Raw genomic sequence first — 27,480 nt, forward strand, 5'->3', positions numbered from 1 at the left:
ATGCTTACATGCAATACATGCTTAGTCCAACACTGGTACTCCGTTTAGGCTTTGGGGTGCAGCTTTGCAACATACTTGTCAATAATTGTGTCTCACATTGAACAAACCTGTCTGCTAGTTAACAGAGGAAGTCATGGCTGCCATCCAGGGTTTCTGCTGACAGTATCTATAGAGGAAGAAACCTTTGTGATGGGCCGTGCCTCCTTAAATCCTGTTCTGAATGAACACACAAGATACAGGTTTTGTTTGCACGTAAAGTTTTGTCAGTGAGGTTTGATTGTTAGTATCGTTCTTCTGCAGACATACTGTACATTCAACTGCCCGCTGGTCTACGGTGGTGCTGTTCTGTGACTGGGATTCATCTCTTACCCTGGTTTGGCGTTGTGATCCATGGAGAGGTTGGTGAAGACTTCTCCAAATACTGAATGATATATTTTAGAACAAAACTCCACCTACAGGTTTTGAGGGGTGTCAGGCAAAATGTTGTCAGCACTACAAAAACCAGTGCCAGACTATCATCCCAGGCATTCTACAGCATACTGTGCAAACATTGTCAAATCTAAAGGAGCCAACAACCAAAGGCCAATCGCCTCGTGTGTAGAACTATACCTTAAAATCCAGTTAAACTGAGTGAACTGAGTTCAACTGTGTGTGAAGGTAAGGTGGCAGTTACTGAATATATGTGGTTTGATTATTTCTGTCCTGACCAGGGAATGAAGAATTCCCATCATATGCTGCTGTGGGAAGAAATTACCCCAAAAGTGGGAATGATATTGTGGAAAAAATTAATACAGGTTACAAAGTCAAATAGATGTTCCTGTCAGATCTGCAGAAAACAAAGGCTGGAAAAAAAAAAAAAAAAACTAGAAAAATCAGTGTAAGAAAAGGAGAGACGCTTGAGACTCTAGTTTGAACTTCTTTTCCTATCAATTTATCTTTGAAAACAAAGATTTTAAAGATTTAAACAATTAATGCCTATGAAGGTCTACAACGTCAGTGTCATGGTTGTAACATAAATTCCATGATCTTCAAATAAAACTGAAGGAATCTTCTGGTTTCTGGAAATATTTATTTCTTAACAATATGACCAAAACACAAACATACAAAACACCATGTTGTCAATATCATCAAAAACAAGGCCATCAGTTTAAGCGTGACTGAATGAATTATAAAAACATACAAATGTACATTTTACTGAGCATCATAAATAAGTTTTGTACATAGAAATGAGAAAAGAATTAAAATGGCTGAATGTCTGAGACTGATTCTGATTCTCTTCCTACAGAGAAACCAAAAAGTAGGATAAAATTATCCACACCCGCCTGCTTCTTTATCTTCAGTAGACCTCTCATCCTGTGTGTAGTAAAGGCAATTCCAAATGCATGAGTCAAAGATGCAGATCCATCACATTCATCTTCTACCACATCTACCACATTCAAATGAGACCTGCTATTTTCCTTTTTTATCTCATATGTCAAGCAGACGCTCTAAAAACACTGGTGGTTTTTCAGTTGCTCCACGTCACTAAAACTCCTTGAACAGTTGGAGCACTGGAGCGCCGCCTTTTCACTGTTGTGTATCAGCTGGTGTCTCTTTAAATACTCCACACGACTGAACCGTTTTCCACAGGCTTCACATCCGTATGGGCGTTCACCTGTGTGGATCCGCTGGTGCCGTTCTAAGTTTCCTAAACGGCTGAAGCTGCGGCCACACTGCGGGCACTGGTGTGGCCTCTCACCTGTATGCACAAGGTGATGGCGTTCTAGCGAGCGTGAGTGTGTGAAGCGCTTCCCACAGATTTCGCAGCAGTGCGGTCTCTCTGCAGCACAGGCACACTCATGGTTCTTAAGTGCCCAGGCATGGCTGAATGTGTTGCCACAGGATGCACAGGGGAAAAGGCTGTGCTCTGCTCCACTGCTTTGTAAATGGGCGCCACCTAGCGGACAGGGATGCTCATCCAGCTCAGCTTCTGAAGTGAAACCTCCTCCACACTGAGGACAGAAGTGAAGCAAATCACCACCACCCTCTTCCTCTCCTCCACTCTCCCCAACACTTCCTGGGGTAGACAGATGGGGAAGGTGCTCTGACTCTCCCTGCTCACTCATGTCTTCTGCAGCTACGACTCCGCCTGAGTCACCTTCCCTCATCCTCTTCAACCAGCCTGCCCTTATCTCCACTCCCCCGACAACTCCAGTCATGGGATCATCCTTCACCCTAGCTTGTCCTATCTGGTCTTCTCTCTGCAATGTGGGCGGCTCAGGCTCGTGCTCCCCATCCTGCTCCATTCCATCTAGACCGATGTATTTGGGGGCCAGGCCTATTTCACTGCCTTGTGCTGCCACTGAGTCAGGGCTGACGGGACGTGAAGACTTCATAGCAGCCTGCTCTCGACCTCTTTCAGCCCTGAGAGCTGATTCCAAACCTCTCAGCTCCTCCACAGTCATGCCTCCCTCCGATCGCTCTCCTGAACCCACCTCCCAGTCCTCCTCCTCTTCTTTTTCCCCTGGATGAAGGGTTGGTGGCTGGTCTGACAGTTCACCTGAGACCGAGGAGAAGACGTGAAGAAAAGATCTGACATGAAGAAACATTTCCACTTTCAAACTACAACTATCCGAACAGTTTGCAATCTTCCCCTCCCTCAATCAGTGCTGTCTGCTCCAGGGTCATTACCTTCACTTTGGGCTCTGGAGCAAGAGTGGAGGTTCTGGTTGGGCGGATCCATCTTCAAAGCCTCCTTGATTAGCTGTAGAGAGGCAGGTTGATAGCCCTCCATTTGAGGGTACTGCAAAGATAAGCACAGAGGGTTATAGGACAAACAACCGAAACTGAACAGGATATTATTCAACCCCAAATCAGAAGTAAGTAAGGGCATGTGGAAAATGCACATAAACCCAGACAGCATTGACTCCTAAATGTACTTTGGGCTATATTTTATTGTGTACAGCATGAAGACAAGATATTTAATCTTGTCGAGGTGAATTTCTATGTAACAACATGTCCATATCTACCAGTCAGGCCTGCATAAATCCAAAATAAAGTTGGGACGCTTAAACTTATTTATGACGAAAAACTATAAGCATGATGTGATTTCAACAAGCTGATGATTTGGTGTGAGAGCAACATTCCAGAAAGGCCTACTTCCCAATGAGCACAGATGGGCTGAAAAATCAAGATTTACCCACAAATTTATGAGGAAATCATTGAAAGATTAAAGGAAGGGATTTGGATACTTCGTCCTTTACAGAACATAATTAAGACGTTAAAAGAATCTGCAAGAATTTCTCATTGTAAATGGCAAGGATACAAGCCTGGGCAGAATGCCTGTGATTTCCAATCACTCAGATGTCATTGCATCACAAACTGGCATTATACACAGCCCAGCCAAAAAAAAAAAAAAAAAAAAAAGGAAAAACAAATCCCCACCGATTTTTAACTAGGAAAAGAGGTAAAGAGGTAAGATTGTTCCATTGGATAATTACTGCAATGATTAATATGTTTCAGGTGCAACAAGTTCTTTAACACTAATTGATGCAGTGAGTAGGTTCTTCTTCCTTGAACAACCTGGTTCCTGGACCAAGAGACATTATTTTTTACACAGTTTGCCCACCAGAGTCCAGACCTGAACCCCATTCAGAGTGTTTGGGATGGGCTGGAGAGGACTTTACGCAGCAGTCTGACTCTCCCACCATCAATACCATATTTTAGTGAAAAAATAAATGCAAGCCTGGATGGAAATAAATGTTAGGACATTTACTGTAAAATGCAAAAGCATTGAATGGCGTAAACCATGTGACAGTGAAAGTGTCTTGTCGTCAAAGCTAAAAATAGTCTTAACAAAATACTGTGTATATGGCTCTTTTAGGTCAGGTTGTATAAACTGTGCACTAACAAACCAAGCATAATCCATAGTCACATCAAAAAATACCAGCAAAAAACTTTAATGTGCAATGAGGGAGCCTTGTATTAACAGTGTGGGCAGAGGTGCAGTTGACTTCTCTGGGCTTAAGATGAACCACAGTATATGTTTCTACTATGTAATGAATTGTTTCTAATTTGGTGCTATTTAAACAGATGTTTTTTTTTTAAATCTGCTTAATGTAGAACACATATAGGCATGGCCCATGTCATGAACATTCCACAAATCCAAGGGAGAAGAGAACTATGTCTTTAAACTCGTTAGATTTTCATTTTATTATCCATTAAAAAGACTATCAAATTATTTGACAGGAAAGCTAATATGTACATGGTTTGAATATGCAAATGCAGAGGGAAAGTGAAGAGTGAATCTGTGCCCTGTCGCTTGGTCATGTGGTGGAATAGCAAACAGCTTTTCACCATACCAGGAGTATTTCTACCTAAAAGCTTGCTGTACTTGAGATGTGGAGAGTCCAATTCAACAGGCTCCTCTGGAAGCTAAATATCAAATCAATAGCCTTCCCTTCATCCACTCTGCAGTGATTTGATGGCTGAAAAACACAAGCAAAACAGTCTTTATCATCTCCCTTTTTGTGTCTATGTTCTTTTTCACTCTATATGAAGCTGCTGTGCAGTGCAGAGATGCTGTGCCACTTTCTCCTCCTACTCCTCCTCCTCCTCTGAGAAAGCCTGTCTCCCTCACCTCCTCTTTGATGTTGGCCGTCTCCTCCCCCTCACCGCTGAGGCTGCCCTCCCCTTCCTCGTCCTCCACCATCCCTCCCTCATCCTCGTCATCCCCGGGGAACTGGATGAGGTACATCTCCCTGGCCTCCTTCCCCCCTCTTCCTCCTGCTCCTGCTACCATCCCCACAGCTCCTCCAGTTCCTCCGCCTCCGCCTCCCCCACCAACGCCGCCGCCACCGCCTCCTCCTCCTTCCTCCCACACACCTCCAGGCCAACCTTTGGCTGCTGCCGGGCCCCTCTTTGACTTGCCTCCTGTGGAGAAGAGAGGAAAAGAAGGGTGGGAGGGAGGTGAGAAAAGGAGAACAAGTAAAGGGGGGGGGGAGTGGAGTGGGATGACACAGGGAGACAAGAAGGAGAGAGAATGAAATATGAGGGAGAGACAGATAATAAGGAGGAGATGAGTAGAGTGCCAGGAAAGGGGAGCAAGGAGGAGGAGTTGTAGGAGGGGATTGGAGAGAGAGAGAGAGAGGGAGACAGGAGGAGAGAGGAGGTTGGGGGAAGGGAGAGAGGAACAGAAGTGGGAGGAATAGTAAGCATGATGAACGAGTGAGGAGAGAGGGGGCGTAGAAGGACACACAAGAGAGTGGGAGAGAGGGAAGGAGAGAAAACACGTGACAGGAGGAAAAAAGCAAGAGATGGAGAGAGAGGAGAGGGAGAAGTGGAGTTGGCGGGAGGCGCAGGGGAGGGAGAAGAAGATGAGAGGGAGGACATATTAAAGGAGAAAGTAGAGGATGAAGTGGTGAAAAGAGGAGAGACAGCGAGCACAAAAGTGGAAGTAAAGAGGGAGTGTGTAATTATGGAGGGAGGCGGTGGTGGTGGTGGTGGAGAGGAGTGCAGTGGAGGAGGTGGGGGGAGGATGGAGGGGGAGTGTGTGTGTGTATGTGTGTGTATGTGTGTGCAACGTGATGAAGGAGAGCAGAGCAGGAGAGCAGCGTTGGAGGAGGTGGGGGCAGGGAGAACGGAAGGAGGAGAGGGTGTGAAGGAGAGAAGGAGCGGGAAGGGGAGGAGGTAGAGTTAGAGTGAGACAGAGAGAAGAGAAGGAGGTGGGGGCAGGGAGAGGAGCAAGGCAGGAAGGGAGGGAGGGAAGGAGGAAGGGAGGGAGAGACAGAGTGTGCACAAGCACAGAGGAGTGGGAGGGACAGAATGCAGCGGAGAGAAAGAGGAGAGGGGGAGGTGAAGGACAGAGGGAGCGAACATGAAGAGGAGGCGGAGGAGGAAGGGAGGAGGGAGGAAGGAGGAGGGAGTTGGGAGGAGGGAGGAAGGAGGGGGGGGGAGGGAGATCAGCTCTTGCCAGATGGTTTCCAACAAAACAAGTGCGTCTTCACATAAGCCTTGACTGCATAGCAATAACCCTGTTTCTGATGTTTGAACAAAACATTACACTAAAATGTATAAGATTTTAACGAGGTACCACTAAATTGTAATTACAACTTTATACCAGAGACAAACTAAAGGTGATATAAGTCGTCCTAATTACGGAGGGAAAGTCACCCTCAAGACACACATAGATACTTACGGGCTTGTTCAACTTTGCGTTTCTGCCGCCCTCCGGCTCCTTCCTCCCCCGCCAGCCCGGCGTTGCGGCGGTTTGCAGCCCAGCCCAGCCCGTACTTGCGTTCGGTTCTCAGCTTGTTCTCGGTAAGCCTCAGCCGCAGTTTGAGAGCCTCGTTCTCCTTCCTGTTGAGGGACAGCTCAACCAGATAGTCGTTCACCGTCTCCTGGAAGAGTTTGGTGATCTCACAGACAGAGGCTCGGATCAGACTGTCCATGACAGCCGTCAGATGGGTCTCAAACGCGGTGACTGATTCTTCCATCATCGTAGCCACAGGTTCTGGTGGACCTAGTAGTTCAACAAGAACTGGTGTGATCACGTCAGTCTGTCAGGGTCACGAATACATTAAAACGACTTATCCATTTGAGGTCACTTTGCTTCACTTGGTGGCATATACATATGAACAGGTTTGACTGTATCGCTGATGACATTTACAGAAGACAGATTTATCACTAGCTAGCTGCTACAACATAATCTTATCATTGGAGTGTGACAGGACTCGGCGAATCTACATTTACACTGTCGGTATTCTTTCTATGTTCACAATTTGTTAGAGTCCACAGTTTATTTTAAAAGTCGATCATGTAGTTTTAGAGACAACAAGACACGACTCGGGTCAAGTTAGCTTGCTAGTTAACTTGTAACAGTGACCGACGTAATAGTGTTAAAGTAGGAGTAGCAACCTTTCCGTAACGGTGGAAAGTGGTAGCGCTAGCAGCCGGGCTAATTTAGCCTTGTATACGTACCGTTTGTTAGATGAAATGAAGAGGAATAGACGAGAAATGGCGAAAGGTCCTAACTTCCGCACTTCTTAAGGACACGCTTCTCCGTTGTTTGTGATCACAGAGCCAGCACGACAAAGGAAAGCACCATCCAACTTCTGTCCTCTCCCCCAGCCACTGTTTTCCTCCTCGCCTCCTTCAGTACTGCTTAATGATGCTTGACATCACTGCGCATGCCCAGTACCGTAATTACTCTACACTCAAGAACTGCCGCACCCTGAAAAATCATAACCTCGGAATTTAATGAAACTTTAATACTTGATGGCATGCAAACATTTTTGCACTTATTTCTTTAAGCGATAAGTACATTTTTAATACAAATTAACTCACTTTGTTCCTGATTGGAGTTTTTGAGAGCATGTCATATCGGTATCATCCTGGAGGAAGGAGGGCGCTGTTGTTCTTTTTTCCACTACTCCAACAAGAAGAAGAGAAGAAGATAAGTCATTCTCATTAGTCTACCATTCCGGTACTTGCACCATCTGCAGCATCGTAGGGAAACGAAACCTCTTTTAAAAGCCTAACAATGCCTATGTTTGTGGTGAACACCAACGTGGCCAAAAGTGAGGTTCCGGCCGCTTTACTGTCCGAGGCTACCGAAGAGCTAGCCAAAGCTATGGGCAAACCAGCACAGGTAGGTCAGGGAATTTTCTCTACATAATCTACCTAAACCCACCTGCTCCATTGTCTACTCACTGCTCTTCTTGTACCACTATATAACGCCAGACTTCTTATTTTTTTATAGCTTAGTGCACAAATGTGTACTCACAGCTAACAACAAAGAGATCTCTCCACTGAATGAATACCTCACCACATTATGCAATGCAGTGCAAACACAGTCACAGGTAGATGATTAATGAGATGAACCCACAAGTTAAAAAGAAATCTGCTCTCATGTCATACTAACCAGGAGTAGTGATTTGCAAATGTTGCTCTCACATCAAGCTAAATATTCCTTAAGAGATACAGAAAATGGGTTATTATATTGGTATTGTAAGAGGTTTTTTTGTGATGCCTTCCAAATTAATGTGTATCTACCCTTACCTTTTCCCAGGTGGTTCATCACCATTTACTGTGACAATGCAGATAACCCATTAGTAAAACTACGTGTTTCCATGTTCATTTTGAAGCCTCTGAACGTCCAAATGGGTCATGTCTGATGCCAGTGGAAAAACTGCATTTTACCTCAATTTTTTTTAACTGTATTGATAGGATTAGTGATTCAAAACCTATAAAAATGTAAGGGTTTTAAAACAGTAGTTTATATCCTGCAATTTCTAAGTTACAATATCAATAAAACTATTACTTGCACATCACTTTAAAGTGAAGATTGGGTGAAATATGCATCACAACTTAGCCCATGACCTGCACAGAACTGTAACTGTAAAATATATGGCATAATAGTAGTATGACTTGAATATGAAGGTGCCTGTGGTTGTGATGCTCCAGCTCTTGTTGATAGCCGAAAGTGTGGGCTAACATTGATTCTATATACCTGTCTTTATTTTTCCAGTACATTGCTGTGCATATTAACCCTGACCAAATGATGATGTTTGGAGGAAAAGGAGACCCCTGCGCCCTCTGCTCCCTCCACAGTATTGGCAAGATAAGTGGAGCTCACAACAAGCAATACTCCAAGTTACTGTGTGGACTGCTCAACAAACACCTGGGCATCTCTGCTGACAGGTAGCAAATGCACTAACACCAGTATGTTCCTCGCACATAGTTTGAAAGTACAGAAAACGTGTTGAGGAAAGTGAAATGTTCCTGCATCTGCAAACTGTTAATGGCTCGTCTGATTAACCTACTTCTCCCTGTGTCTATTTCAGGATATATGTTAACTTTGTCGACATGGATGCAGCTAATGTGGCCTGGAACAACACAACCTTTGGCTAAGCTTGGGGGCCAGCATGCTGAAAAAGAGGATCATTACAGTATTTTCCTGAATACATAGTTTTGAAAACTAGTAAAATAAAAGAATGGGGATACTTAATAATCCACTGGTTATCACTGTAAAAGCATTTAGCAGGACCTGTAAGCTTTGCACTAACAGCATCTACCATTTAAAAGCAATAAAGCAAACCCTGTAGACCATGAGGTAATTTGTTTTCTCATATTGACTAGCCTTACCTTAACACATTACATTACTACAACATATAAAAAAAAATAGATAAATAAATTACATATATACTTTTTTATTGTTGTTATGTGCATTAATTGTAGCTGTTAAATGCATCCACCCATCATAATTATTGCTAGTACAACTTCCAAGGTTGGTTAGATCTGGGAAACTTTGATTTGTCCACACGCTCAAATTTAGACATTGCATATTGCTTTGGAGTGTTTATTACACAATTTAACCAAAAATTAAATCCTTGCAATTTCATATTGGTATTAATTTGGTTTTTATTATGTTACACTAGCTTGTCACACCCATGAGACCAGGGAGAAATCCATTATCTCAACTACACTCTGTACTTTCTGTCACATTGTACCTCAGTTTATGTGTTTGCACTGTGACCAGTCAGATCACATCAGGTCACTTTGTTAATCCCTTGTAGACTGGTTGAGACTACAGGAGGAAGACCAAAGGAAATGGGTGTGATTAATATGAATATGTACCTCTGATCTGGTAGTCATTATCATGTCTTTTACTAGAACCTAAAAGTAGAAGTCACTTTACACAGTTAATGTGATAAGACAAAGAAAAGAAAGAAAGGAGGTAAATGAAGATGCCTTGTCTGCAACAAGAGAAGAGATCATATTTACAGATTTATACTGACAGTTCAAAGGATCTATAAAGTAGGAAAGTTGCATTTAGAGTAATCATTCCTCAATCAAGAATTAAAAAGAAACAAAGAATTTAAGATGTTTTTATTTGCATCAGTTATACAAGAGTATCCCTTTTGTGGTCAATAACGTGACTCAACAAGATCTTTAGAATAAAAAATTTAATCCAAGGTATACAACATTCACAAAGTACGATGTGAGATGGGTTTTATTTGTCACACCAGAAGTAAACAAGGAATCAGGTCAGTTAAATTTAAATGAATTGCAGACTGTCAGAATGTGCTCAAATCATAAACCAGCCAGTAAAAACAATGCAGAGTACAGAAGAACAGAAAAAGAATGTTGCACTGCAGAAAACGGTGGAAAAAGCCACAGAGTGGGTGGCTGTGGGTGGGAGACTCCCGGCTGGCAAATGTGCATGTGGAGGCTTACAGACAGTAAGACACGTTCCATTCCAGTGCAAGAATTATTCACATCAAAAGAGGAAGCTGTTCAAAGAACTGGCAGCAGCTGGAGACCATACTCAACCTGGATAACTGGCCTAAAATGAAAATGCTGATGAACACAGACATTGTTTTGCACTAAACAAAATATAAATGTCGAAACAAAGTAAGAAACGGCAGAGGGCAGCAGTGTGCCTAATTGTAAAAGGATGAACAAGAGAAAAGGATGAAGAAACAAGGGAGGCATTGTCTACAAATGTGAAGCCAATGAGATAATTATTTAAATGCCCTGAAGGATATGCACGGATTTATTTCTTGGTTGCTGTCTTGTTGTGGGAGGAATAAAGTGTTTTAATTAGTGTAGTTTTATTTCTAAGTTCACAGTTTAGTCAATGTATGATTTTTATGACTATTATCATCAGGACTTTTTTGCATTTTTTGAGGGACTTGATTATGGACTTGATACTGCACTGTGATGGATAGAAGACGTTAGGAGAGTTAGTTTGAAACTCAGTGAGTGAAAATCTAAAACCACCAGAAGTTGCTGTATATCTTAAACAGCCAGGTGAGCCAAATTTACCTATGCACCATTTCTAGTCCACAAATTGTCCTCTGTGATTTATTGAGTCTTTCCCTTCACTAAGGAAAGTGTCAAGTCTGTATGTCTAATCATCCTCTGCCTAAAGTGACATTGAAAATGGGAATTCGAAGAAAATATCAGCATATTTGTTTTGTTTGTAGTTGTCTTTTCCAATGTATACTGTCATAAATGACTTGATATGTTTCACATCACACACAAACAGGTACTTTTTTCTATAAACATAGAATGTTTAAACATAAATGGTGCAAAAATAAATGCATTTTGACGGGGATAGACTTGACCCAGTGGCTGTTATAGGTAAACTGTAAATATCTGTACAGTTAATCTGTTTTTATCTTGATTATACTTAGCACTAGAGGTGTAACTCAACATAATTTTAGGAAAAGTAAAAAACAAAAAAACAAGCAAACTTGGAAGCAACTTACAATTGAAATTTAACATGTTAGAGGCTCTAGTGATAAAACCCTCAGGAAAAGTCTAGATCTCTTCTTTGAAATATTACACCCATTATTCATATATCACCAATTGTGACTGCATATCAGTTTTATTTTGGTTCCTGAGCATGTTGGGGTTGATGGGAGTAAGACAGTCAAAGTAAAAAAAAAAACAAAAAAAACAAAGAGTGAGACTTAGCACATTAATATAAATATTAGTAACATATATGATGAAGACAAATGTTATGGAAGACTGAATGGAGGGGCGATACAGTGGTGTAGGGGATAGCATTAGTGCCTCACAGCAAGGAAGCAAGCAATCCTGGGTTTGATTCCAACACCAGTCAATGGGGGTGGGACTTTTCTGTGTGGAGTTTGCATGTTCTCCCAGTGTCTGCATGGGGTCTTTCCAGGTACTCTGGCTTCCTCCTACCATCTAAAGGCATGCACGTATAGGTTAATCGGTTGATCTAAATTGCCCATAGGTGTGAATGTGAGAGTGACGGTTTGTCTCTATACAGTATATGTCAGCCCTGCGATGAACTGGTGGCATGTCTGGGGTGTACCCTGCCTTTGCCCATAATAAGATGGGATAGGCTCTAAGTGACCCCCGTGACCCTAGTGAGGATAAAGTGAGTTCAGAAAATGAATGAATGAATGATGACTGAATGGAACAAAGATGTGATAAAATGTGACATTTGGGTCTTGGGTGGAATGAAAAGTCCCAAAAGAAGATTAATTAGGAACATACTCAAACAGCTGAAGGAGGACACAAAGATATAATAGATAACTATTAAATTCATTGTTATTAAATGAGACTAAAGGTAGACTAAAGAAAGAATTTTTTTTCACTTGTTCTGGACAAATGCTTGACAATATTTAGAACTGTAGTTCCCACTTTAGAACACAGGGTGGCGGTAAAACACCTTAAATCAGGGCTCGCCAATCCTGGTCCTACAGATATTATCCTGCGTCTTTTAGATGTTTCCCTTTTTCAGCACACCTGACCGTTGTTATCAGGCTTCTGCAGAGCTTGACGATAGGATTATCATTTAAATCAGGTGTTGGAAGAGGGATACATCAAAAACATGCAGAATAGTAGCTCTGGAGGACCAGGGTTGGTGACCCCTGCTGTGCTATGTAACCTGATATATTCATACCTAACTTAAAAAAAAGAATGGATTGACATTGTCTGCTTACTGTATGTATGTTAGCAGAGATGTAAGTACATGAAATAAATAGCATTTTAACACATTCTTATGTAGGTGCTGCTGAGCATGAATCTGTTTTCTTTGTACTCACACAGTTAATATTTAAAAATACAACTAGTCACTTTATAGGTGGTTAACTGTGACATAGACCAAAGGCAAACTGAGACTGGTAGGAAAAGCAGATGAGGTTTGCCACATTCTTAATAATATTATTTTACTTTATGCTCAAATACACATTTATGGCAGGTTTACTTGCACCTGGCTGTTATTTACACCCATATACATGCACAAAATTATGCTAATTTGATATAAAGTATAACTCTTAGTTGACTCAGCTCAACAGTTCTTTTTCTAATTCAGTTCTTTTTCTAATTCAGGCAACAAAATGGATTTTTTTAGGCTCACGGCTAAAAGATATTTTTAGGGATGAAATACAGTAGAACCATCAGTCACATGTTAAAAAGCCTTTCTGCCGAATTGCATTACACTAGTGTGCAGGTATGTAGCAGAAGGCCTGCACATCTTGGTTTATATAGCCCCATTGGCTATCAACACAGGGATGCCAATATATATACTCTTGTTTCTTGTTTACAGAAAGTATTTCATTATTTCCTGGTTTCTCTTTTTACGCAGAGAAGAATAGTGTCCTTGTCAACTTATCTGCCCCAGTCCAACTCCCAAGTGCACTTCATTTTATACATTTTTAGAGTTCCTTCACCAAAGCAGCCAGCAACAGTTTATATAAGTGTTATAGTGCTACTATTCTATGTACAGTTTGCATTACATATCAGTATCAGTGTATACTAGGAAGGATGTGTGGACACCTTTAAATTTAGAGTTTAGTCTTGTAAAATTCACCATGTCTTGTTCTGTCCATGTTAGTGACTCAGACAGCTTTAATGTTTTACTGTTTATGTCAAATCTGCTTTCTCTCTGCTTGGCTCATACATACTTTATATCTTTTTTTCTCCCACCGTTTCCTCATTACAAGAGCTGCACACAAAGATCCAGAACAGAAGTTTGCCAGAAGATGTACGAAGAACATGATGTCCACCAGCAAGAGACGGCATGAAACATCTGCTCAGGGACATTAAGAAAGAATATTCTGACCTGTTGGTTAATATAGGTCAGAGACAGAGGAAAAGTTTAACAGGCAAAGAGCAAAACATTGCCAAGACGAACAAAAGAGAGAGGACAATCCCTAAGACGGACTTTGTGTCTACAGAGAAAAAAAAGAAAAATGCCATTGAAAAGACGCACTCTTGCAAGGGTTGTGCCAAGGTCTTTGTTACAGAGTTGGCCCTACATGCTCAAGTTCGGTTCCACGTGAGGTGCAAAAGTTGCAAATAAATAAATAATCCTTCTTCAAGTGCTCTTTGCCAACACAAAGCATCTTGCCCAAATTCAAGACATTATTGGCAGCTATGTCAACAAATCCCAAACTTAAAACAGCTGAGACCAGAAATATCACCAGGATCACCCCACAGGAAACATGTGATCATTAATAACAAAAGGAGAGTGTCCTATAGAAAGCAGCATTGTCTATTCAGGAAAATAAATCTGCTATATCTTGTTGTACATACTGCCAAAAGAGCACATTTGTACACATATGGTGAAAGGCCCTTTCATTGTAAAACACACAAAGAGATTCAGGATTACTGAGGCACTCAAACTGCATATAAGATCACATGATGACAAAGACAATTCCATTGAAACATAGATCTTGACAGCAATTATGAAAGTTGAGGACAGTCGTGAAAATGTGATTTCTTCCAGAAAAAACACAAATCGCACAGCTAAAAACAGTGTTTGAAGAGAAGTCAGTCACGCCAGAATGCTAAGATTGAAATGGCAAAAGATGGCCAACAAAAGCCCAGATGTTTTTTTATGCAAAATGTGTAATAAAGTTTAGCTTTTCAAAAGAGCTAAACCAGTCCAGCTGAACCAAGAAGAACCACCAAGAAGAATGATGACCTGGGCAAATGAGAACCTACACAAAGTTGTGAAGAGTTTCTACTACTTGGTTGAACACTTCTGCGTTCACACAGGAGAGAAGCCTTTAAACTCTGATGTGTGCCCTGTAGCATTTAGCCATCATGCATATCTAACCATCCACAGAAAAAAATGCCAGAGTTCAGCTGCATGTACATGTTTGACATGTGATAAGACACTCACCAAAGAAGGCTCACCTTCATAAAAATTTTATATGTCTCCCTGTTTTGTGGGAAAGGCTTTGTTACACCAGAACAGCTTGAGAATCATATGAAGCATGGGCATAGCTGAGTCAGTCATTTACATGGATATTAAAATGTTAGATGTCAATCCTATATGTGCGTTATAACTGATCATAGGATTTTCACTGAATTTAACTGCCATCTATATTTCAAATGTACATTTTTTTTATATCTCTCAGAACTACTGACCAGCTGTGAAACATTAAAAAGGTCCTGTAGTCATCTGCAAGGACTTGGATAATTTTCTGAATGATTTGTCTGAAAGAGTAAAGATTAGATATATGAAAAACTAGCGGTCCACAGGGGATCCTTGGATCTACTCAACCACCTTGATAAAAAGTAGAATTCTTAACTTTATATCCATTTTTTCCCCTTCAAAAACACATTTCAATAACATTGGAAACAGATAGGATAACATTTATGTTTTTATTTTCTAAGACATTGTGGTGTTTAAAAAAAAAAAAAAAAAAAAAAAAAAGCATACAAAGAAATCCAACATTTCCTTAAAGCTGATTTGCTATTATATGAATATATAACACAATAGTTAAGCACATACTAAAGAATTTCTACCTCAGAAATTGTGTAGTAACTCATTCTGACCTGATCATTTGTTAACTGAAAAGTTATTTAGTTTACATTATGAAGGTATTTGGTCGGTTTATGCTTTCACTCTGATAAAGGTATTTTAGGAGTACCAATCTTTCAAATCACAGTATGTTGAAATTTCTGGAATTGGAAGTTTGAAACTATTGTGGAAATTGTATTGTATTGTATGTGCTGTATTCATGAAAAAACATTTTTGGTTGGAAACTTTGGTGTTTATTGTTCATTTCTATCCAAAGTTGATATGATTCTTGAATTGTTTCATGCAAACAAGTGTTATTTTGTGGAAGCTATATATATTTTCCCCACTGATCTTATTTTATAGGGACTTTTTTTTAAGTGAAGTTCTGTTGCTTATTTCAGATGTTCATTTTCTCTAATAAAATCCAAAGTTCACACCTTGTTTTTTGTATATTGTGGTGATAATAGGGAGGACATAGTTGTTTTATGTGCAGTATGTCGTAAATGAATAGAAATGACGGAAGGCGTACACTTAAATGTCCAGAAGATCCTCTCCAGTTCTTCCTCTTCAGACTTCTACCTGCATTGTTTGCAGGCTGAGGGTGTATCATCGCGAGATTTTCATGTTACGATCATCACAGGCATCACGGAAATCGGTCAACTCGTTGGATAGCGAGTCGCCGCATCCTGGAATATGACTGCCAAGTATGTAGAGTACGTTCATGGATCTAGTGAAGCTATTTAGCTAACAAATACCAGGAGCAATTTGTGCTTGGAGTCTCTGATTGTGTCCAGGCATTTACAGTTAGCTTAATGCTATAAAGCAGTCTGTAGGTGCTCGGTACGTTTCGTTGTGTCTTGTTTACATGCTTGTCAGATGTAGCTAATGTTAGCATAATACTGAGCATCAAACACTGTTTTACGTTTACAACTTGCCATATTTCTTATAGCTAGCAGGGATTTTGATTGGTTTCTTATATTCCAGTTAAGCAGCGTTGCGCTGTCACTTCTTACTGCAAATGACTAGCGTCGTCTGTAAAGGTTAGAAAGGTGGAAGATCAGCTTTGAGAAATTGCTATCTAGACATTTGACGCTCAAAATAAACTTGGACTGGATGGAGAATTGCTAACCTTAATAACAACACTGGGATTAATTTATATCAATGAGATGCAGCAATAGTTGGATGCTCCATGGCATAGCTATTAAACATGGCCAAATCTCATGGCAGTTCATAGATGCCAGGACAGAGGAGTGTTCAGTGGTAGATGCATTGTCCCGCAGCTGCCTCATCTGTCCATAGAAGACATCAGCGGTGCCAATCTGTAGTTGACATTAAACCATCATCAGTGAGACGAATGATGGATTCTGTTAGGACTGCTTTCCATGCTCAGCTGGCCACCGTCATGGACTCTCTACTGGCTGCCGCTGTGTGTGAAATCGCCAAGATCTTTGAGAGCAGCCTGTGTGAGCAGCAGGCGGAGCTGGCGCAGAAAACCGAGGAGATCTCCATCCTTCGAGGAAAACTGGAGAAGGTGGAGCGGAGGCAGAAGGTGAAGGGTGCAGGAAGCGACGCAGGGGAGATGCCAGCAGGAGACAGAGAAGGAAACATAAGACAGCAGACACTGGCAGGCTCAGGTAATATCTAAGGGTGATGCTGTCAGTGGTGGATGTAGTCAGATCCTTTAGGTACAAATACTGATGGTCCACTTTGAAACTACACCACTGTAAGTATAGCTTTTGCAGCCAAAGTCTTATGCAAGTAAAACTAAGTATTATCAGGTAATGTATTTAAAGTCTAAAGAGCAGAACTAGCTACTGTGCAGTAAAATAGTGTCAGTGTTTATGTTGTATCTGTATTGTGTAGGTTATTGTATATGTCTATGTTGTAATGGATCAACATTACTGCTGCATTACATGTTGCATTTTACTGCTGAGGGGGTTTAGTATTGTAAAAAGTCCTCTCATGTTTGTAGTGTCGTATCTCATAGTTCAGGAAACAGCTTTGCAACAGTCCTATCCAGGAGCATTAACTGATGTAACTTATCCTAATGAGCACTTGAATAAAATCATGTAGTTTCCATAACTGGATGCTGTATATTCATATATTTAATGGTTAAGCAGAAGGATAAAGATATCACAAGCAAATAATAAATATGGCCAATGTCTACAATAACTTTGGATAATTGAAATCTTTTTTTGACTCAAACTGACCTTTTTTTAAACTCTTTAACTCTTATACTCTACATATATCATGTACACCTACCTTTACTACTGATAAGACCTTTTTATACTCTGTTTGCTATTAAAAAAAGGCAATTTCTATCGTTTAGATGCTGGGGAAGACCTCTGCCAAAACCTAAGTGTGATGAAAGAAGAGTCCACAGGTCAGGAGGGAGCTTCAGTAAAGCATGAAGTAAGACTTGCTCTGATTTAACCATTGCCTATACACTGAAATGATTTTATTCTTACCAACCAGCCCATGCTGTGTTACTTTTTCTCCTCAGCGTACTGGATCCCGGTCTGACCTCAGGTCTGCTACAGTCCAAGGCCCAGAGGGATGCCTTGCTGCTGGTGACCAGATGGGTCCCCTGTCTCCCTCACAAACCAAGGCTAAATGTAAGAAGTCATCATCATCTGAAAACCAGCCCAAGGGCAAATCAACATTAAATGTGTTTAATCACAGATTAAGTGCTTCACATGTCCTTTACCTGATTTTTTTGCAGTGTCCCATTGGGATCAGGGCAGTCGCAGTGTAGATCAAGCCCCCACCCCGTTTCTGTCTATCTCTCAGAGCGGACGCTGCTCCCCAAGAACTGACCCAAGCCTAGCTCAGACAGGGGAGTGGTTACCAGGGTTGAGCACAACTCGAAGTGGGGTGTCTGTTGTTGAGAATTTACAGGCAGATGGCACCAACTGCTCTGGTCTAGCTAGCAGCAGTGTTGGTACACACACCCCAAGCTTTCGACCTGGATTTGGATCTGATGAGACCAGTAATGAAGATGAGGACAGTTCTTTCCCTTTCCTGGATCAGGAACCTGAGAACCAGAACTCTACTCATAATTCAGCACAGGGCCACCAAGTGGAGCTGAGGGAGGCACAACAGGACCAGTCACAAGCCCCCTCTGGCAATTCACAATGGCGACCCAGAGAAGACAGGACTGTAAGAAGCCCCATCAATCACACAAGGCGGATCTCAACATTTGGCAGTAGGGACCCTTTGCGACCACAGTCAAATTCACAGTCACTTACACTGCGGAACATGAACGCTCATAGCCATCCTCCGGCTTCTGGTGGGGGAAATGGACGACCTTACACCTGTCCATACTGTACCAAGTGTTTCACTTACCCGTCCCACCAGCGACGACACCTTTTACGCCACACAGGAGTCAGACTGCACCCATGTCAGTTCTGTGACAAGAGCTTCCTCACACCATCTGAGCTCACTGTGCACACTCGCACACACACAGGTGAGCGGCCTTTTGGCTGTACGCAGTGTGGTAAGCGTTTTGCCCGGAGTGGAAACTTGAGAGCTCACCAGCGGGATGTTCACATGGGAAAGAGGCCCTTTGCTTGTACAGAGTGTGGTAAGAGGTTTTGCCCACAGGGGGAACCTCAGGGTCCACAATCACAGAGTCCATCAAGGAGATCCATACTACATGGAGGATCAGCAGGAACCAGACATAGGTCCTAATCCCATTTGAGAATTTTTTCTATTAAATTATGTTTCTGCACTTTAATTTTCTGGGAGAAATTACACTGCGTTAAGTTGATTTATGTCCCTGTAAAACTTACAAATCTTATCAAAATTTACTATACAGTATGTTATTGACGTTCAAGGTAAAGTAAAATTGATTAAATAATGGTTTTAATTTGTTGTCAGTAGTGTGTCAGTGACAGTAATTTGGGGCATACTCACAGGGAATGTGTAGCCTGTGAATCTCTCTGTATTGTGAAGTATGAATATTTATAAATAAGTTAAGAAAAAAAATACTGGCTGTTGTGTGTAAAGAAAATATTTTCTTTCCATGATCACCCCTTATGACTTGATGAGGCAATGATTTTATCGTTTTGAATCTACCAAACTAAAAAGTACAAGATCATTTTTTTCTAGAGCCAACAAAGGAGATTTAGTTCATGTTAGATTTAGACAAGGCATGCAGAGGTAGAATAGCACTTCTCATTCTATTACTTATGTACCATCTCCTCAAACGGTATAAATGTGTTGTACAATGGAATTGCTTTATTGCCACAACTACATAACAGTGTTGTTAAAAAGAACTGTACTTCTATTTTCCCATCCTGTTTTGGCAAAGTGAAATTAAATTGTATACTCCTAATCAAGCTTTGTTCTGTTGTACGTGAACCCATGTATCAGGCAGTAGTCTTGTGTTGTTGCACTGTTAATTCACAGCCACCAGAGGGCAGTGTAAACATGTATTACATTGGACGAGACGTTTTGGACAGTATTACTAATAGATTTAAGATGGAAGTTGTTGCTCTCAGCATATTTTCCCATGTGCCCTATATTTCCCATTCTTTTCCCTCGATGTATGCATTTGTGTCATCATGCTCTACCTCTGAGCTTGTCTTATAACCAGTTTTACAGCCAAACCAGAGTTTAGCTTTTGAGACTGGCATTGGATTAGTGGGTTTACATATACAAAAACAAGTTTCTGTACGTCGTAGAAAACATTAAATAGCATTATATTTTAAAATCATCCCATCATTCCTCTAGGATGGCCAATATTTCTTGACTGATAATAGCCATTTTCTATTGCTGCTATACTCATTAAGCCTGTATAATGCCCTGGTCACGTAGGTTTATAGGACATTTGTCTCTGTCTCACTTTCGTTCTTATGCTCATTCTCAAATGCTGAGTACAGCTGTGTGTAGATATTCCCCAGGCTGCTGAGTCCTGGGTTTATTCATTCAGAGATTACATTCAGTGACCTGCCTCCACTGACCTCCCCTTCCCCCAAAGGTCACCTGTGTCTCTGTCTGGGTTTTACTATCCTGTTGTAAAAGTGGTGTTTTTGTTTATTGTTGGGAGAGCATGACCAAATGTCAGCACGGGATGGACTCTAATGTTGGGCAGAGAAAATTAATTGGAAATATTAATAGGAAAAGTAACATGTCTCACATCTTCACTCAGATCTTGTAGAGTTTTATAGATTTATGAGCCAGGTCAGTGCAGTATATGAGTGTCTGTTAATGCGACTGATGTGTGTGTAGCTGAGTGACTGTCGATAGGAGGGGCTGGAATCTCTGCTGATTAATGCTGCAGGCTCGTACAGACCTTTTAGGTGCATATACCATGTTAAGTATTGTATTTATATGTGACAAAGTATTGGGTCAAAAAATACTTGCAGATTTGGGTGTTGTGTATGCACATTCATTGGTTTGCCTCACATCAGCTTTGCAGTGTTTTCTGTTTGTATATTTTATGTGTAATCTTCTTTCTGCCTTAAGCAGCTTTGCCCCAGGGGGGAAAAATGAACAGTTGACCAGACTAGAAGGACCATGCACTGTGGATGTTTTATTTAAGTTTCAGAGATAATAGTATTGCATTATGGTAAGATTTGTATAGATTTTTTTTTTTTTTTTTTTTTCAGTAAATCCACACAAGGCAGTGCTTCAAAGGATTCGGCCCATGTTTTGCCCTTGGCATTGATTAAAATGTGATAAAATCATTCAACCCAAACAAGCCACGTTTAATGGCTTGGCTGTAATAATGGCTAATAAAATATTAGGTACAACTGTCCCAGGCAGCGTTTATCACCAGGCGATAGTGTTAACAGTTTCTGGATCAAGCTATCATGTGCTTCTTACCTTTAATGTCAGCATGTTTTCAGTTCATTTCTTCTACACCTCAGGCTGCAGCTGTAATTTGGTCGAGAAAAAACACTCCCAACCTCCTGCCCTCAGACCAAAGAGCCATTCCATCACCATCCCATAATCCTCTAGGAGTGAAATTATCCCCCTGGTACCCAGTTACTGCCCCCCTTCTCCCAAAACATGCTGCATAGAGGTAAAGGAGATGAAACATTTACCCCTGCTCAGCAGGAGATGTGTGTATATGAAGGAATCTATACTCCTGGACAATGATAGTGTGTGGACTTAAATGTGTGTGCACCTCTGTTTTTGCGTTTCCATTTTCAAGTATTATATGTGCTTTTATGCATGTTATGTGTATGCATATAAACTTATCAGCTTGTTGTAGTGTGTGTGTGTGTGTGTGTGTGTGTGTGTGTGTGTGTGTGTGTGTGTGTGTGTGTGTGTGTGTGTGTTCTGTCTGCCTTTTGTGAGCAGCGGGGCTAAGGGTTTTAGTTTTGCCTCAAGGCTGCTCATAATCTATCCAGTCCCACCACTCCCTAGGGGCTGTGGTTTCATGTGGGTTGCCATTACTGTAGTGAAACCCCCCCTTTAGGGGATTATAGTGTTGTCTACTGCTTAAAGCACTGAGATGATCCATCGTCTGCTGACTGTATTTAAGCACTCACTTAATGTACTAATAGTGTTTGACTAGGGAGGCAATGCAGAGCTTTTAACTTTCATCTCCTAAAATCCTTTGTCTGTTGAAAATGCCGATTTCATGGCTGATGGACTTAAATGTTTTGCTGATAATCACAGTAACAAAGTGTGGTTTTGGTTGTAAAAATGTGAAAATCACAAGGGCTTTAATAGGTTGTTTCAATGTTTTACTGATAGTATGTTTTGCTACAGTAAGGGTCAGGGCAACCAAGGCACTTAAGAGTTGTCGCTGTGCTGCAGTTATTGGGTTGAATCTGTTTTAGACAGTTGGCATGTCTGTGGTTTTGTTCCTTAGTCTTTCCCCCTCAGTTTCTCCATGTTTTGGGAGTCACAGAGCGTGATGGAGGGGAAGAAAGGGAGTACATTATCTTCTTCTTTCAGAGTTCCTGCATGGGTTTTCCAAGTGTGCGTCTACACGGATGAGTGTGTGTTCTCTATAGGCTAGTCTTTGGTTGCTAAGCAACCTTGTGTCTGCACAGTGGAGTGGGGGGTTGGAAGGGAGAGAAGCACCAGGTCAACAGAGACAGACAGTCACAAGCATTGCTGTGTCTGATTGGACACATCGGTGCTCCTGATGAATGATGATTCCCGATCATTATCATGTTGACTGGATGAAGGCCAGAGTAGCGGAGTGGTCTCAAAGCCCACCCTTTTCTAGTAAACAAAGTCTATTGGTCTAAAGACAGAAAAAAAAAAAAAACAACTATACCTGAGATGTAACTTCTTTGCACTGATGTGTGTTTATTTTTTAAGTGATTAGGAATGCTTGCAGAATCTGTATTTTAATTATCAGTTTGAATGGGATGCAATTTAGCTGATCAGGTGCAAAGTATCGTTAGTTTAAGATCTTTTCCATTTAGTCCTCATGTTTCAAAATATTTTCCAGGATTTCACAATAAAAAATCTAATCCCAAATAATAAAATAAAGCATTTTCTCCACAGAAGACATTTTTTTTTATCTCATAATGTGAATATTTGACAGATAACCTAATTTTTAATATAAAAGAACGAAATGTCATCTGTCCATGTCTGCTTTCAGTATAAAAATAGTGATGGTCCTCTAACTCTACAGCAGATGATGCAAGGACACAAAACAGCTTACAATTACTCCAGGGCAGTGGGTCCAAATGGGGCTAAGGATGGTGGGTGATCATACTCCACTGTCACCAAGGTAACAGGTCCGTTCCGAGGCCAAGCTTTCACGGCTGAGTGGCACCGTCACTGTGGGAGACAGACCCAGGGCAGATGTCACACAGACCCAGGGTCAGGCACAGCAGGTTTATAAGGACAACTGAAGACAACTCTGTACCTGCACCAACCTGCCCCACGCAGAGGTGATGACGACAGTGTATTATGATGATGAGTATAGTGAGGATAGGCATAAAAAGTATGCTTTTTCTCTTCTCACAGGATGATAGATAACAAGGGCAGTAATTTGCCTCTCAATAACTAAAATAAGACACTTACACACCATATCACTGTGTTGTAAATGACCAGTTGAGGTCAAGAGATAATGTTCATTTTAGTTTAGTTTCAGTAAGTAGTGATATGTTGGTTGTCATAGGTTAAGAATTGACCAGCAGTTTGCTCAAAAGCTAAATGCTAATATTCACAGCAGGTGTCATCCGTCAACTGTCAAAAACAGATAGGTGAAATCTGTGGCTGAATCATAAATTAGTGTTGTTATGATTTACTTCATATAAAAAAAATATCAGATCATCATATACATCTACCTGTAAAAACACCATAACATGCCTCTCTTTCTTTTATTCTTATGATTATGTGTGTGGCTAATTTTCCTGTGTATGCTGTAGCAAATTCATTTAGTATTTATAATAATAAATTCATTTGTTCGTCAGTGAGTTCTAAAATCATGCAAATGTCCTACTGTATTTTCTGAAATGCAATTCTGTGTCTTACATTTACCAGATGTATTCCATTTACATAATACCCCAAGAAAACACAGACATGTTAAAAAAATTCTGAATAAATTGTGTAGAAAGGACTATAGTTGTAGATTACCTTTGTGAATGTAAGTATTCTATAACAATATTTTAGGCATTAAAAGGATTGACATATTTCTCCCCTGACACCCGGTCTGCTTTGGGTTTGGCATAAGGTGAGATCATACAGTGTAAGTGAGAGTTAAATACCAAACCTTATGGATTTAGAGATTTAACCAGAGGGGGATTTTGGTGGCATATGGTTGGGGTGAATAGGTGGAGAAACACAGGTAGGACAGCAACTATATATGGAGAACAGTGGGTGGGCTTAGGGGAGCTTTGTGGTGAATGTTAGGCTGGCGGGGGGCAGTTAGAGGGGCAGATATGGCAGTGGTTTGTGGAGCATTGCCCATTATTGGTAAGTATTGAGAGGGGGAGGGCGATGCTGGCAGTCTTAGAGTAAGTCAGATAAACAGCTCTTCTGGTTCCCTGCTGCTGTGGGGGGGTTAAAGCCTGGTGGCAGACAGCCAGTACCAGTGATGGCACCAACTGTCACTGGCAGCCCCTCACTCTCTGCTGCCATGATGACTGAAGCCTCTTAATGTGTGTGTGTGTTAGTGTGAAGTGTTTCTCACTCAGTCCACGGTCACGTTTTGTCCATTTTTGTACAATGTAGCTGAAATCAGAGGAAGGATGCATTCAAAATGGCACAAATCACATTTCATTTTGAATTATTGTTAATATCATTACTTTATCAGTCAAATACACTATACAGATATGTAAATATAAGCAAGTGAAAAGGGAGGTATTTTACGCATACACCATGCATCAGTATAGCAACTGGAATATATTATAGACTAGCTTTGGGCCAAGAGATGGGTTGATACATTAAAATGTATTGTTTGGAGCGTACTTACATGTTGATTACAAAAACATTCTGTAGCCTCTGACGACATTATGGTAAAATTCATAAGTTTAGGGTAGTTACTCTTCTGCACATCTACAGTGTGCAATAACTTTGTTGAGTATAACGCAGGTAATATATGATGATACAAATATGTTGTAATAAATAAGAAAATTGCAAAAATTTCTTTACAGTTGCGATCAATTTGCCACCAGTTAATCTGAGGAGTAATCTGATCAGTCAAATGTACACATCCTGTGAGTGAATCTGTGATGTATAAATCAGTGTTGGGAGTTACACGTTACAGAGGTAATGCTTTACAGTAACAGATTGCTTTTTGCTGTACCTTGCGTAAACAACACACTTTACGCTCATAATTTAATTGCTCAAATGAAAAAAAAAACAAAAACAAAAAAACAGCACAGTTGTGAGACCTTAAGGCAGAGGTGTCAAACTCATTTTAGTTCAGGGGCCACATTCAGCCTAATATGATCTAAAGTGGGCCGGACCAGTAAATAATATAAATAACAGGATAAGAACTGATAAATAATGTCAACTCCAAAGTTTTTTCTATGTTTTTGAGTGAAAAAAAGTCAAATTCCGTAATGAAAATATTTACATATACAAACTGTACTTGAACATAACATAAATATGAATAATGTGGAATTGTACCAATATTCTGCCTGTTACTAAATGTGTGTATTTGTAGATCCACGGTGATCTGTAAGTTGTGATGCATATGTATAAATGATAAACTAAGGCATAATATTGTTAACATTGCACTTATTTTTCTTAAGAATTTTCATGTTATTCACATTTTTTGTAAAAGGCTAGTCTGCAAATGTAAATATTTTTGTGTAATTTTACTTTTTTTTACACAACAAGGAGAAACATTTGTAGTTTTCATTATAATTTATAGGTTACTATGATAGTATTTTACTGGTTCTAACCCACTTGAGATTGAATTGACCCAAAATGATTCTAACATCCTTGATTGTTAATATTGTCAGTGTAATTTCCTCATTTCACAAATTCATCCCAGGGGCCAAATTGGACCCTTTGGCGGGCCGGTTTTGGCCCCCGGGCCGCATGTTTTACATCTGTGCTTTAAGGAATCAAAAATGCGGCAGGGAAATTCTATTTCCTGTTTGTGTTCAGCCAATGGGTGAAGGCGGCAGAGGACAGTCCACTGTCCACATGGACGTCTGCTCAGTACTAACACTAACCCTGCTTTAAGAAGCTAGTTAGCATGATCCCTGTGATCAGCAATGACAAGGTAAGCTAACGTTTCTATGACTAATTAGAATTCTTTATCAATTAAGGTTTTATCTACTCCTCAGCCCCATGCCCCCTGTTTGAACATGAAAAATGTTGGAAAAAAAATCTACATCCACATGAACTTCGGGTCGCAAACGTATGCATCCCAAGGCCCTTGACCACTTGTACTGGGGGGTTCTACTGCACATGCGCTATTTGTGACGCAGAGTCTCGAGGAGTCATGTAACGCAGTACAATTCTGAGACAGTAATATTGTAAGGTAGGGAATTACTTTTAAATAACAGTAACAAGTAATCTGTAATGTATTACAGTTTGGAAGTAACTTGCACAACACTGCGTATGACTGATTTTTGCAGTGTTTATCGCATAGGCTACATTCAGATCTTTAGCAGTCATGAGGATATATTCAGTAGAATTTTAATGATTTATTCACCTCTTTAATCACAACATATGTAGCAGCTTTCTTCATAATATTACATACTTTTAAATGTAATGGTATTGGCAGTAGTCACCCTGTTGTTTCTTAGTACAATATACTGTGTATACCCACATATATCTAAAACAAAACATCGGTGATGTTTACATAAATGCCACTGAACCTCAGAAGATCCCACCCATGATTATCACAATATTCAGTTTTCTTTAGTTCAACTCAGTTCAGTTCAATTCAAGTCAATCAATATTTCTAATAATAATAATTCTCTCTCTCTCTCTCTCTCTCTCTCTCTCTCTCTCTCTCTCCTTTTCTCTTCTTTTAACCTCTCTCTTTAACCCCAACTGGTCAAGGCAGATGACCATCCCCAGGAGTCAGGGTCTGCTCCAGGTTTCTGCCTGTTAAAAGGAAGTTTTTCTTCACCTCTGTCACCAAGAATCCTTGGAGGATTCTGTTGGGTTTCTGTAAATTTGGCTTGAGAGTCTGGTTTAGACCAGCTCTACGTGTAAAGTGTCATGAGATAACTTTTGTTATGATTTGGCGCTATATGAATAAAATTTGATTGATTGATTGATTGAATAATACCGTTTTATCACCTTGCCTTTTAGAGCTGTTGCAGTTTGTAATATCTTGATTTGTCAATGCTTAGGATGCAATCCATTGAGATGCGTTGAGTATCATTGTAGTATCACTGAATTGAATGTTGGCAGGTGAACTGTAATTGAATTGTGAGACATCTAACCTGAGCTTTCATGCCAACTTGATTAGAGTAGATGTATGTGTGTCTGTATGAATGTGTGTCATTGGTGTCAGTGTTAGTCATTTCAGTGCTGATTTAATTATATTTCCAGGTGAATTACAGTGCTCATCTTCACTACTCACTGATGGGAAACCAGCCTCCCCCTGTCATTTCTCCTCCTCTCCACATTCCTCTCCACCTTAAAAGACTTTTAGCCACTTCCGCTCTTCCTCCCACTCTGCCTCTCCTCATCTTTCCATGTATCTGTCTTGTATTTAATCACCTGCAGTCAGTGGTCAGGCAGATCTCGGCTCTCTGTTTATTGGCTACACCAGGGAGTGGGCGGTGCCTGCTCTGATGCATCACATACACGTACCAGCA

General features: G+C 40.7%; 3 protein-coding genes across 3 annotated transcripts; 2 read left to right on the plus strand and 1 right to left on the minus strand.

Annotated features, from left to right (window-relative positions):
* Window positions 1-1,052: 1,052 nt before the first annotated feature.
* Window positions 1,053-7,153, minus strand: LOC115427014 (zinc finger protein 696). The gene is made up of 5 exons (XM_030145352.1): window positions 6,958-7,153; window positions 6,176-6,499; window positions 4,619-4,911; window positions 2,671-2,782; window positions 1,053-2,539 (listed from the first exon to the last, which is right to left on the minus strand). Exons 2-5 carry the CDS (start codon window positions 6,474-6,476, stop codon window positions 1,488-1,490), a joined length of 1,758 nt encoding a protein of 585 aa, XP_030001212.1. The 5' UTR covers window positions 6,477-6,499; window positions 6,958-7,153; the 3' UTR covers window positions 1,053-1,487.
* Window positions 7,154-7,409: 256 nt separating this feature from the next.
* Window positions 7,410-9,090, plus strand: mif (macrophage migration inhibitory factor). Its single transcript, XM_030145351.1, has 3 exons — window positions 7,410-7,627; window positions 8,507-8,679; window positions 8,823-9,090. The coding sequence occupies exons 1-3, from the start codon at window positions 7,520-7,522 to the stop codon at window positions 8,887-8,889; spliced, it is 348 nt and encodes a 115-aa protein (XP_030001211.1). The 5' UTR covers window positions 7,410-7,519; the 3' UTR covers window positions 8,890-9,090.
* Window positions 9,091-15,917: 6,827 nt separating this feature from the next.
* Window positions 15,918-19,607, plus strand: LOC115427440 (zinc finger protein 449-like). Its single transcript, XM_030145994.1, has 5 exons — window positions 15,918-15,975; window positions 16,499-16,905; window positions 17,601-17,683; window positions 17,775-17,886; window positions 17,994-19,607. Exons 2-5 carry the CDS (start codon window positions 16,536-16,538, stop codon window positions 18,959-18,961), a joined length of 1,533 nt encoding a protein of 510 aa, XP_030001854.1. The 5' UTR covers window positions 15,918-15,975; window positions 16,499-16,535; the 3' UTR covers window positions 18,962-19,607.
* The last annotated feature ends 7,873 nt before the right edge of the window (window positions 19,608-27,480 follow it).

This window comes from Sphaeramia orbicularis, chromosome 10, assembly GCF_902148855.1.
Source record: "Sphaeramia orbicularis chromosome 10, fSphaOr1.1, whole genome shotgun sequence".
NCBI lineage: Eukaryota > Metazoa > Chordata > Actinopteri > Kurtiformes > Apogonidae > Sphaeramia > Sphaeramia orbicularis.